The sequence below is a fragment of the Protomyctophum bolini genome (assembly GCF_963924005.1).
Source record: "Protomyctophum bolini genome assembly, chromosome: 8".
Lineage (NCBI taxonomy): Eukaryota > Metazoa > Chordata > Actinopteri > Myctophiformes > Myctophidae > Protomyctophum > Protomyctophum bolini.
In genome coordinates, this window is record NC_137869.1 from 36,804,675 (window position 1) to 36,818,563 (window position 13,889).

Genomic DNA, 13,889 nt, shown 5'->3' on the forward strand with positions numbered 1-13,889 from the left:
ACTCGCTGTTTCCCTCATGCCGAAAAAACTGTACCAAACGCTGCCACGGCATTTTAGCACTGAGCCTCAATTACTGTAGTGAACGGAGACAGAAGGGAGGAAGGAAGGAAGGGAGGGAGGAAGGAAGGAAGGAAGGAACGAAGGAAGGAAAGAAACTCAATGAAGGGATTTTCCTCTGCATTATTCCTTTCATTACTAAAATGTTAAAGATTTACACTGATCAGATTCTCACAATGATGGTTTTGTGCAAACACATATAATTCAAATGTAAATACAACAACTATAACACGTACAACATGCAATGAAAAATAATCCGGCTTCAACAGCTGAGCCGCACACATGTAGGAGAGCGTGACGTGCACGGGGACACCTGCTGTGCCCGGCACATGAAAGATCAGCATTTAGCATTGAAATCTATTTTTGTTGTTGAGCGTTTCAAAGAGCTGCCTCCCAGCCATGCTCTTTCTTCCTCTGACACACATACCGTACAGCAGATCTGTGTACCGAGCGCACACATGTCGCATGTAAATGCTCATGGGCCTATCGCATACTAAGAAACACACGTGTGCACGGCATTCTAGTCGAGTGAATGGCGCCACATGCCGCGTTCTAGTGCAATTTTCACTGAGAAAGGGGAGCAAAATCCCAGTCACCAATTCAACCGGGCTGGCTCGTTTGTTCAATGCGAACAAATGACACAACATAATCCCATTTAGGATGGAGGCAGAGATCCTTTGTTCCTGTCATGCGTCACCACATACCTAACCCCCTCAGGGGCAGAGAGTCACACAGCCGCATGCGGGGAGCGGAAAAATAGAATGAAAAATTAAACAGAAGGTGCATGAGAGCGATGGAAGCGGAAGGAGAGAAGAATAAAAAACGGAGCACATGAGACCAGCAGCGGGGAGAAGATGGAAGATCGGTGACGAGACGGGGACAGGGAGAAGCTTCCAGGCCTGATTACGGAGGAGAGAACAGATGGGTAGAGACCTACATGTGTGGAAACACATGGCTGAAATTTCCCCCAGAATATTCCGCTCAATTATATAGAGAGGATGTGTCATTTCCAACACATCCATGTGTCTTAGGAGGAGCCTCACGTCATTTCGGTTTAAGGACATGCAGCGTTTGAACGGAATAAAGGGAAGTGAGAAATGAAGTGTACGTACGTCGTCTCAACACTATTGTGAAAGTGGCAGATGATATCATCGGCGTTCTCTGCGTTCACCAACTGTCTAAATGGCAAAACGAGACATAAGCAAAGCCTAGTCCTAGACTAGAGCATCATGAACTGCCAAGTGCCACGGTCAACCGTTGGGAGGAGAATTAGAGTCAACAACTTTCAATCAACAAGCTGAATGAAAGGCTGAATGGAAGGCTGAAGTAAAGGCTGAATCTCAGTGATGTTCTTATCTTTACTATTGGTGTGCCTTTGGTGTATCTGTTGAACCAGTGTGTGTGTTATGTTTTCCTCTATGTATTCTCTCTTCCTTTTCTAACTCTTCTCGTAAGCACAATGTTGAGACCTGCACGCACAAAGAAGAATTTTCACACACGCCTTTACACCTGGAGTCGTGTGATGTGACAATGAAGTTGTTTCTGATTCTGTACATCTTTTGTTGTTGTGCGCAATGTGCAAACAAAATTAATCTAAGTAAGGAAACACTGTGTACTCTGTAGTGAACTTGATTCCTTGCAGAGATGGGCAGTATTTGAAATACATGTATTTGAAATACATACTTTTTTGTAATTTGTATTTCGCTGGGATGGAAGAAATTAGATGTATTTTGTATTTAGATACATTTTCAATGTATTTTGCCCATCTCTGATTCCTTGCAATAACACTTCCTAATTGGGACAAATCTAATCTTTCATTATTCATTGACACAAACATTGACGTTCCGAAAAATAACACAAGAAGATTGAGGCATAAGAACTTTACTGTAATTCGCGCTGGACAGTGCAATCTAACTCAACCAATTGCCTTCAAGAGTCCTTTGTCTGCAAAGCACAACCCAAAACAAAGAGCAGGGTTTAGCGAAAGATGGGGCAGGCTTACGGGCAAGCGAGAACAAGGGTGTGAAAGCCGTCATGTGAGACCAACGGTGTGAAACTCATCATGTGAAACGTCAGGGTCCGCAGCAGCTGGAGACGTGATGAGAAATAGTACGGGAGATACAGCAAAATGAGAAGATGGAGAGGGATGGGGAAAGAAAGAAAGAAAGATGGGTTGGATACGATATAACAGAGGTCCTGAAGTTCAGAGAAGTCCCCCCAGCTCACCCTCTGAGCCGAGTGAGAGCAGCTCTGAAATACTAACTGAGCGAGAACAGAAGTGACAGGAGATGATGTCGGGGGGCGGTGGTGGAGGGGGGGGGGGGGGGGGGGGGGGAGGGGGGTGGTATAGAGGCTGACAGAAAACCAAGTTTGTACATTTTGCTTTTATCAGACTACAGTCAGCAAAGGGAGTAGATTCAGAAGAAGGGACACAAACACAGTTTGACTCTCTCTGAACGTGTAAAATGAACACTCGGGATTATACTGGATGCGTACAAGCAGACATCACGTAACTGGGGATGTATAGATATAAACAAACCGCAGAGATGTTTGAATCGCATTAAAATATCTGAGGTATTAGCACAGGAGATTAAAAACAACAGCAGCAACATACAAACAAACCAAAAGGGGCAGCGGAGATAGATAGATAGATAGATAGATAGATAGATAGAAAGTTCTCTGCGTCTTTGACCATCTCTCAACTTTGAGGTGACGCATGAGCGGGGGGGGGCAACGGTCGGGGTATAGTAGGAAAAAACAGTGCCACAGCCTGGCAGCAACCTTACCTAGGACACCCAGTCGGTAGTTGACAGTCATCACGATGACATTGCCATAGCTGGCCAGGATGCTGCCGTCAAACATATTCCCTGTTCCTTCCATGTAGGAGCCCCCGTGGATGAAAACCATCACGGGCTTGGGGCTGCCGCTCTCTCGGATGTCTGAGGACGGAGAGGGAGGGAGGGAGGGAGGGCGTGGGGGGCGGAGGGGTGAGGGGGGAGAGGAGCGGGGAGGGAAGGAGGAGATGGTGAAGTGAGAAAGGGACTGATTAGACCATAGATTGAACATGACAGCTGCAGATGCAATCTCAATACTTTACTGGGCATTGGCCTCTCAAATGTTTTTTGTAAGTAATCTTGGCATATTGGCTTTTTTTTTTAAAGCTTTGAGACAGGGTGTTAGCTGGAAGCGTCAAACCACTCATTTTCTCATGTGAAGGGGGTGACATGTCCCTGGTGATTGGAAAACACCGTTACTTTTTTTAAAATTTCACACGGGTATTGATAAAATGGGATACTTAATGGAGCAGGTTTTAATTTTCGTTTCAGTCAATGACATGTCAACATTCGGGGGCGGCAATTGAAATTGTCATTCCATTTAGAGGCAAGGGTAATTTGAGTAATTTAGTGCAAAATATCATGAAAAATAAAGAGAAGCAACATTCAGGGTAGCCATGCTAAAACTTGACGGTGAATATTTAAGGATTGCTTAAGGGTTGTTTAGCTGTCACCAAAAAAAAGAAGTGCATCCATGATTTTGTAACTCGCTGGAAAGCTATTTGCTCTAATTGGACAATCAAGACGGGACACTTTCCTTTGATGGATTCTGTTTAAGAGGCAGTAAAGGGAGTTAAGTAACTATTGCTAATCCTCGCTGAACCTTGACATCTGTGATGTAAACACAGAATTACTAGGCATCTCTATTGAAGTTATATATATATATATATATATATATATCATTTTTGTGTGAGTGTGTGTGTGTGTGTGTATCAGGGCAACATACTGTTAGAATGTCAGGCCTCTGCGTGGAAACAAAGTACTGTACGTACATACCGGTATGTCATTTAGCAGACGTTTTACATGAATTACTGACCATTAAGGAGCTACTGTTCTCTCTAACACGACGGTGGATGACGACAAGTGAAGAGGATTAGAAAAAAAACACTGGACGCTTTTATAGTAGATACTGCACCGCATTTTCCTTTCATCTTCACGCACTGTATGCCAGAGACGAAGCTTTTCATCTTGGATGCTGCTAACTATCTCCATCTGAGCATGCAGCGTTCAAGCCCATTGATGTTTGCTGTTGAGGGACGCAGGGTCCACAGAGAGATCAGCGATTCCACAGGGATTAACTTTTAACTAGGAAATAGAAAACCATTACACGTATCCAGAAAAAAAAGGTGTTGTCTATAGTTTTGGGAGTTTGTTATTATATTTCTTTCGCTGAGAGAGAGAGAGAGAGAGAGAGAGAGAGAGAGAGAGAGCTACAGTACGGAAAAGGACATAATTACGGATTTGTTTGTGAACATGTTTGAGCGTGTATACGAGAGAAGCACGATGACTTAATGGATTGTGAGGACGCTCTCAAGTCTGTGGTTGAGTGATTTCTCTCCGTGTGAATGCATATGCAAAGAGAGAGAGAGAGAGAGAACTTGAGGACAACAGAAAAATGGCATTGTTGGCGGCAGTCTAAATGTCATCCGTGCATGGGACGTGTTTGTTTGTGCCCACAGGAAATCCGTTTAAATCTCAGACAAAACAAAAGAGAAACGGAGGTAGTCTGGGGGAAAAGAGGCCGCTATCTTTCCCCCCTTCCCGCATCGGTTCTTAAAGGGAATTCAAATTAGACTCATGTGGCCGCTGGGTAGAGGGATGTCTGATTTGGTACTATATACACGGCAAAGTCCTCAATATTAATTCATCCATTTGTAACTCTGAGATCACACGGATGCTCTCACACGTGTACGCTCCCAGAATTAAATGAAGGGTGTCCTGTATCCTTATTGTCTGCAGTGCTCATTATGGCACAGCACTTCCTCCTCTGTCCTCTGCGGTGGTTGTTTGTTGTGCTGTTGTTTTGTTCCAATGTTCTTTGTGTGGCCCGTTTCCCAGCAGGCAGTGGGGCAGCATGTACTGTAGTGGCATGTCATAACTCTCCTCTGGAATGCTTCCACATGCTTCTGACAAAAAAGGTCAGGAGATTGGATGTACACATGCACGGCAGAGTGCGTGTATGTGCATGCGTGTGTGCGTGCACGTGGCCCACAGAGGGTGGGTGGGTGGGTGTGGAGTGCCGGTGTTTGCGGTTGGACACAAGGCTCTTGCGGTGACAGATAATGACAAAATGGCTGGCCTGCTCGACAAAGAAAGGACATGAGAGGAGAGGAACAATATCCATTCAACACTGATTCAACCAATATTAGAGGTGCAGTAAAGGGTTGTTAAAACAGTGTTAAATATCTCTATATTTTCGTAGTAATCATTGCTATAGAGTCTTTGCTCAGTAACAGGGATGTCCCAGTCTTCTCAGTGAACAGAAAATGTATTTTCAGGATACCAATTTTATGCAGTTCGGGAGAGAGAACTCACACAGCATACAGTATGCGATAAACACGTGGAATTGGAAGTGATGACGCGTAGAAATGAACATTCCAACTGGAACACTATCAAACTTGAAGCAGGATACTCTCTCCTGATTGGATGAAACTGGTGACACACCTCAAAATGTATTTTCTGATTATAAAGAGGTGGAGAGATGAGGAGACCCTCTTACTGAACAAACACTCTATAGCGATGATTACTGTAAGAATATAGAGCTTGTTTAGTTATTTTTTAACCAGAAAGGTAATTATGACTATGTAATTATGATCCTGATGATGCGGGTGGGGTGGCGGTCATCATGTTGGTACAAAATACGACAAAGATGATGATAATGATTGAGTCGATGATGACAGTGGTGACAACAATGGCCGTTAAACTGTACACACGGGTGCATTGTGATTGTGTGAATGGTTAATTGGAACATCCAGACAGTTAAGTTGTTTCTTCAATCATAGGAACGATTCACCAGTGTGGAATTAATGGCGCCAACTAGATATAATAATTACAACCGCCCCAATTTGGTGTTTTTCCTTTGTGATATTGTCTCCCGCTCCAGGCAATTCGAGGCGAGGTCAGTCTTCTCGATAGCAAAGATGTAATTATCGGGACCTCGGGAGGGTTTCTGCGCCGAGCGAGATGAAAGTGCGCCGGTTTTCGAGGAGAGCTGTGCGATTAAAAACAACCCGCGGGTTGCTCACCAGCACGTTTCCCAGAGTTTGCCTCGCATACAGCGGGGTGTCAGGCGAGGTGACGTGCGAGCAATGACGTCTACATGTTGCTGCATGCCTCCAGAGATGAGCTGGAGATCAAAAGGATTGGGCTTCGTTCGATTCCTCAGAGTAAAACCCCGAAAGATGCCTCCGGGGCTTGTTTCTATACGGTACCTCTGTGCTGTCACTCTGCTAGCGTAGAGGCGCCAACTCCGTGTGGACGCGCAGCATCTCATTGTCTTCAAAGTACACAGTAGGATTCTCGGTGCTAATTATTCATTTTTTTATCCCACGATTTTGTAACCCATTTTTCACCCCTGTGTCAATTATCTAATGTGATCCTCTACACACCCTCCTCTGGTTTCATGTGCACACTGTTAAAGTTGATAAATTAGCGCAGAGAAGGGTACTGTATAGGCCTACACCTCTGCAATTTGTCTAGCTGCTGTACACGCTTTCCAGGACAAGGGGCCCACATTAAAAAGAAATGCAAAGGCTTACTGACAGCTTCCTATTCCTATATATATGAAGCTTCCTATTCCTTATTAAATCCTGCCAGATGTTGACATACATATTCACTGTAGTATGCATGACAACAGGTATTCTTCCGTCTTCTATATTCGTTGAATTCGTAATATTGTGGTTTTATCACTGCTACTATGCTGCTATAATGGCCCGGAGATCATCGTAGACTCGCTTTCTTTACAAAGCCACGTTTTTAAAGTAAACTAAGCGTGTCCGTCCAGGCTGTGCACAGTAAAGTTGATGTTAAGCGAGAAAGACAGAAACTTGTTTGTTCCAAAAGAAAAGAAAGAAAAGAAAACAGGCTGAGAGAAATCTGGACGCATGCAGTATAATATGTAAAACTTTTCAGAGTCGATTGCTCTTTATGTGTGCTCTACTCAGCTCTTCTCCCGCTGTACTCCGGGGTGGTCTTCGCACCGTCAGCAGAATCCCTCTCTCCTCCTCCTACCCTCCATAGCAAGGGATCCACATCCACACCGTATGGGCAGATTAATGTGGCACAGGTGTGTGCAGCAGTAGTATAGAACATTTCGATGGCCGAGGAAAAGCACATGGCGCTGTGTTAGATGTGACGGCTCACGACATCTCCTCTTGTTCATATATCCACATCAACAGTATTCCACCGTATATACGCGGTTGATTTGCAGGCCCGAAAAGAAACTGCAACTCTGCATCTTGGCAAAATGCTCGGCTCTCAGGAATGGCGTGGTTTGCATCTCTAGTCCCAGCACAGCGTGCCTATATACAAACAGTGCTTCTGAAACCTTTTCATGTCAAGGACCTCCGAATTAATAATGTATTTGGCCGCAGACCACGAGGTAAATGCAGGGGCCAAAATAGCTCAAATTAGCTGATCTAAAAGTTCACACAACGCATCACATTGCAACACGTTTGGAGCTTGGATCTGCTCGTGCGTTGAGTGTGCGTGAGTTGCGTACGTGCATGTGTTCACATGTGAATATTATATCCAGGATATATGTGACATTGTGCCTGTGTATTTATGACAGGGTTGTGTGCGTGTGCATGCGTCTGTGTGCACACACGTGACGCTTGCCGCATGCATGCGTTTCCCAGGAAAAACAACACGGTGGCTCAGATCAAAGCGACCGACTGGTTTTTGAGTCCTATTTGGATGTAATTGCTGTTTACTTCATCACATTATACAGAAGCAGTACCTTATTAAGTCTCTCTGCCTGTCATTAAAGTTCTACCCACTGTGGCCTTAAGGGAGTATGCCTGCATCTCAGGGTTTTTTATCAAGGACATTTTATTCATAATATGACTTTTCAAAGGGCTGTTTGTTTATGGCAACTCAATTTTGGCTCGTCTTTTTCGTAATATTGCAGGCTTAATGGCCGGGTTTGCAGATTATTGTCAAGGGGACAGTTAATGTACTGCTTCAGCCCTTCAACCTCCATCAGTGTCTGTGAGAAAACGTGAGTTACCAAAATGTCTGTTTTAGATAGATTCAAGAAAACCATGTATTTTTTGGCTTTTTTCCCCTACTTTAAGTTATTAGTTTTATTTTGTTATTTCGGATTGACGATTGAATCATTTGGTGGAAATAAAGTGACTGAAATATATGATAAATTGCGTAAAGGTCATGGCTGAATGGGGGCATGTATTGACTGATTGTTTTTTGATTTGTTTATATTTTTTTTGGCCACAAAACAGACAAACACAGGGTCTGAATAAAATAAAGGAATTAACATTCTATACTGGTGAGAGTTGACATCCCTGGCATGGAAAACATCCAGTCACTCCTTAGAGAAGCGATGACAGGACTAACGTTAGGAGCATTTATCATCCAAACATAAAAATGCAATGTGTTATTATGTTAGTCACGTGAATGAAATTCACACCAGTAATATCTATGGATTTGGCTTAATTGTAATTTATCGGTTACACTTTTTCTAATAATACAATGTTGGGCGGCTTAGAAATGAAATTCACGGTTGGAGTCATTCATTGTTGTTTTTTACTTTATCATCGTTCGCACTCTGCTGGAGATGAACCCATGCCAGAAACTTCTTTTGTTTTTCCCAGGGCGACTATGAATAAAACAAAATCTCATGTCCAAAACGGTTCATGGGATTTCAAACAAAAAAACGACCGTATTTTGAGCTTGTTTGTGTGCTACTTTTGGTGCCGCTCTCATATGATCAAGTATAGGGCGTTAATTTACGAAAAAACATAATTAGAATATGGAGATAAGAGGTTTCTGTGCCCGACAGCAATGACAAGTTGTTGTCCTTTATTTTGACCGTACCCACATCACACAAGAAGGTCAGTGGTTTGACACCCAACATACTAAAAGATTTTAATGGATTTTAAGCTGAAAGGAAGCCAATTGGTCACTTCTTAGTTTTTTGGAAAAGATAATTGAAAAAACATGCAAAAATGTGTTAGGGACTGGCTAAAGGGTTAGTTCCGCTAGTGGGGATGCAACACATAGAAAAGTAAAGACAAATAAAAGAAAACAGCAAATTCAAGCATGAGAAAACCTAACAGTTAAGGTTATTAATCTATCAACGAAGGTGGGGATACATTTAAACATACTCTATAAGAGACATCAAGCCAAAGAGGACAAAACACATCCAGCCCAAAAAAGACTTTTTACGGGTAAAAGAGCAAAAAGAAAATCTCCACCACTTTCAAAAAAAGGACAAGAAATGGTAAGAAAATCAAACAAGAAAAAAACTGGAGCAGTGGGAAAAGGGCAGATTTGGTTTCCCTTGTGTCATGCAAATCAGATTGGCATCGGAAAAAAATACCTTCATCGTCCGTGCGGTCACTATCACCTAAATCATCAGTGTGTTTCTTTGTAAGGGGACCTATAGGGAGGGACCAAGAAGGAGAGGTTGGAGGAAAACAGGACAATAATAATAATAATAAAGAACACACACAGCTTTCAAAAGACGCTCTGAAAAGATAGTGAACGTCTATCACTCCACCCCCCCCTCCACTCCCCCTCCCTCCCACTTGGGGGAAACTCTGAAAGGGAGAGTGGGTGATGATTAAGACACTGTTCCATTTCAACACAGCGCGACTGTATATAGTCATCGGTATAAGTCACAGTAGAGTAGCAAGAAAAGAAGAATTTCATTTTTCCTTTTAGAAAAAAAAACAAAAACAAAAAAAAAAGATCAAAAATATGTCAGTAGTGCTGCTGACAATGAAGAATTAGCTCAGGGGTCGCGGCTCTCGGGAACAAAAGAGCGTGAAGGGAACCAAAGCATTATAATGTCACCGGCGATAGCAGCACGCCTACAATGCCTGCATCATTATAAATATAGCATAATCACTAAAGCTGTGAAAATGTTGCTGCTGTAAAAAAAAAATGAAATGCATAATTAAAGCGTTGATATAGTTAGAGCATAACTGCTCATCAGAAACCTGTGACTAAATCCCCCTGTTGCTTGCCCATGCCTTCAGACACCTGAGTGTGCCGCCCCTCCACACAGGCACATTGACGCACAAGCGCGCACGCGCGCACGCATGTGTGTGAGAGAGAGAGAGAGAGAGAGAGAGAGAGAGAGAGAGAGAGAGAGAGCGCATGCGACTTCATGCATACTGCAGATTGTACTGCGGGGGCGGTACTGCGAAACATCATTGTGCGGACGGGTAGCCTAGGTTTGAGAATTTTAATGAGAGAGAAAGGCGAGAGAGAGAGAGAGAGAGAGAGAGAGAGAGAGAGCCCTTAGCATACCGAGGGAGATGAGAAGATATAGTGGAGGAGGAGGAGGAAGAGGGGGGGGGGGGGTAGTGAGTGGTGACGGGGGACAGACAGGATTTGATACATTTTGCTTTCATTTCCAAACTATTATCCAATGTCTGTCTCTCTCTCTCTCTCTCTCTCTCTCTCTTTGCAAAATAAAGTCGTTCCATTTCAGAATTTATGTTCAGAATTTGAAGCACTGTATCCTGATACAGTGATTTATTTATTTTTTCCCAGACAGTGGTGCGTTTAGCAATTTGGAAGATTTAGGATCATTTTTGCTGTGTTGCGTTGCCACATTTTTACTTTGATTATCATAATCAAAGTGTCGTTTTTCACGTCCTCCGCCGAGCAGCCTGAGCACCATCAATCCCATTTAACCACTTAAACCCCTGTGTTGACAGGAGTCCCCCAGGGATCTGTGCTTGGCCCCCCTCCTCCCCCCCCCCCCCCCCCCACACCCCACACTACGACCAAATATCGACCTATACCAAGCTGAGCTTGAAGAGCCGCTGTTTCGGGCCAAATGTTTGCCCCCAGAATATAGGGACGCTGGGGTTTAACTGTGTGTGTGTGTGTGTGTGTGTGTGTGTGTGTGTGTGTGTGTGTGTGTGTGTGTGTGTGTGTGTGTGTGTCACAAGATTGTTTTTTTTTCCCGGACACGTTTATGACAGCAGAGATTGATGACTCGGGCCATTCCAGAGGCGTTATAGGCAGACAGGAGGGATTAGGTCAGAGGTTTCTGCTGTAAAAACACAACACACATCATTTATATTATACATTTCATTTACAGTTTATCACATATAGATTCTTTGACACAGAAAAACAGTGCATTGTTTTGTACGTCGAATAATCAGGCATAGATTTAACATATAGAGACATGAAACATACGGTAGACAGACTGCACACAGACACACGCAAATAACACACACACGCACACACAAATAAAGTGAACATGCACAGCTTCAACAATGGGTTTTGATGAACAGATGCAAAAAGGAGAAGGGAAGCCACACGCACACACACGCACACACACACACACACACACACACACACACACACACACACACACACACACACACACAGACAAGCGTATTGCCTGTCTGAACTGGGATAAGATACTGCCAGTCACAGAGTGGAAGATAACCTTTAAATTAATTATCGTACAAACCGCTCCTCGTTTATCATTTCAACATTGGAACATCTCTTTGTATGCACGTTTACGCGCGCGCGCGCGCGCACACACACACACACACACACACACACACACACACACACACACACACACACACACACACGTGAGCGCACAGGCACGCGCACACATACGCATACTGTACACACCTTCTTGATTCTCGCAGGCCGATTTTATTTGCAGTGAAAAATTCAACCTCATTCCGCCAATATTTCCATGGATGTTCTGTATAGGCTACAGTACTCATGACACAAAAAACGGTCTATGCATGTGAATTAATAGCACTAAATAAGTGCTGTGTTATACTCAGGCACCTTTATATATATCTATAAAAAACGGTCAAAATGAACTCTCAGACATGCTAGTGTTAAAAAACCTTCAGTTGTACAGCTACAGTTTGTGGTAAAAACTAAAAACAGACCTTTAGTTGTATTTGTTTGTTGTATTTTAGTTGTATTTGTTAGTTGTTTGCTTTAGCAAAGGCTTGTCAATAGGAGAAACACTTTACTTGTACACAGTTTGTGATATAGTAAAAGCATTTCTCAAACTTTCTTCTTTTCCTGCCTTGATCTCCTTGACAACACCACCCACTGTTTTTTTTGGGAAATAAAACGACACGATGGGAACTACGCCGCACATAAAACAAATCTCACCCACTGTTTTTACATGTAAAACTGTGATGTGACGACAAAGCTGATTTCTGATAAATAACGACCTTTAGTTTTGTGTCAAGGAACCCCAAGTTGATCCCCATCTGAAAAGGGTGTGTGCCATTTTTGCCAGGTCCTTGAAAAGCATCCCGGCCTACATTCACCATTATCGACCGTGTAGACACTTTGTTCACGATTGGCTGGCTCGTCTCCATAGACTGCCTCTAAGTCAGGGGTGGGCAATTATTTCTCCTAGGGGGCCAAATGAAAAAGGGCCGAGCCCATAAGGCCAGAAATACATTCTGAGAAATATACATTTTATTTCTATAGAAAAAGCAGTAAATGGCATTGTTTTGACAAGCTGGTAAGAGCATTTGTTATTACAAGTAAGACGCGCAAACGCGGGAAGCGAACGCAGCTCGTACATATTTGGGTTTTGGACGTATAGCTGCTTTGGGGACTCCTTATATGGTTATGGCTGAGTCATGGTGACGTAACAGCGGGACAGACACTTGCATCAATCACAAACAAATAGGAATAAAAAAAGAGCAGCACAGCACAAACCACTGGTATACAGTGTGCTGTGGCGTGCACAGATAGACACTAGGGGGTGGTAGACCTCTGGACAGCAATGTGCCCTTTTGAAAAAAAGAAAAGCTAAAATAAAACATTTTTTGTACAGTGTACAGTATGTGGACCATGGTGACATTGATCAATTCTTGAAGAGAAAAAAAAGCTTCTAATTTATGCCCCAAAATCTATAAATCTCACACTATTAAGTCAACCGGACGGTTCCACGCTCTGCACAAGGTGCCCTTTTTTCACTTGAGCACCTGCCCCTCTAAATGTCTGTGCACACCACTGTGTGCACACAGGTGTCGTCTGCAGAGCAAGGTAGAGAACAGCAGACCTACAAGCTCACAACAATGAGGTGCAAACAGATTCGGCACAAACAAGGGACTAAATTAATTTCGCTCCTATGCCACAAAAATGTGGAACGCCCTACCGACAGTCATTAAGACATATGAAACCCTTGACTCCTTCAAACCCGCTCTCTAAGGGCACCTATACGGACGGCTGCAATTCGAAACTGGCCCCCGTAAAATCTGAATCCACCCCCAAACCTTTTTTCCCTCATGTATATGTTTTTCCTCCTTTTTACCTCCTTCATGATGCTTTCCTGTGGCTATTATAGAAGTGTATATCTGTACGTCTCTAAATGTTATGATGAATTAAACGGTGGACCCCCTTTGTAAGCGAGTGTAATGCTTTATGGTGTCGTCCACTCACAGTTAACAGTTTTTGTATTGAGTTGTGCTTGAAATGTACTGTGATTCTGCAAACTGTTAAAAATAACATAAATACTTCAATCAATCAATCAGTCAATCAAACAGAAACGATGACTCTGGTGTTACGCGGTGCATGTTGTCTGACTAAAGGTTATCAGGGATCACAGCAGAAAAAACATGCGTACGAGATCGACAGCAACCCCATCAGAATCGCACGCACACACACACACACACACACACACACACACACACACACACACACACACAGTGACAGCAATCACATGTCAGTTGTAAACTATCGGCTGACAGGGGTTCCTGGCCCTCGATCCTCACCCCAAACTCCCCCTCCACCTGTCACGTTGCGTCA

The 13,889-nt window shown here is 43.4% G+C and overlaps 1 protein-coding gene across 2 annotated transcripts in view; it reads right to left on the bottom strand.

Annotated features, from left to right (window-relative positions):
* nlgn1 (neuroligin 1) overlaps window positions 1-13,889 on the bottom strand; it is a gene marked incomplete at its 3' end in the record, with an annotated part of 328,961 nt that overhangs the window by 209,587 nt on the left and 105,485 nt on the right. Inside the window, exons 2-3 of one of the 2 annotated variants that reach the window (XM_080769433.1) lie at window positions 9,448-9,507; window positions 2,844-2,996 (exon numbers count right to left, since the gene is read on the bottom strand). In XM_080769433.1, the coding sequence (XP_080625559.1) occupies window positions 2,844-2,996; window positions 9,448-9,507 (213 nt within the window). The remainder of the gene's footprint in view (window positions 1-2,843; window positions 2,997-9,447; window positions 9,508-13,889) is intronic. The other variant, XM_080769434.1, reaches the window with a different exon arrangement.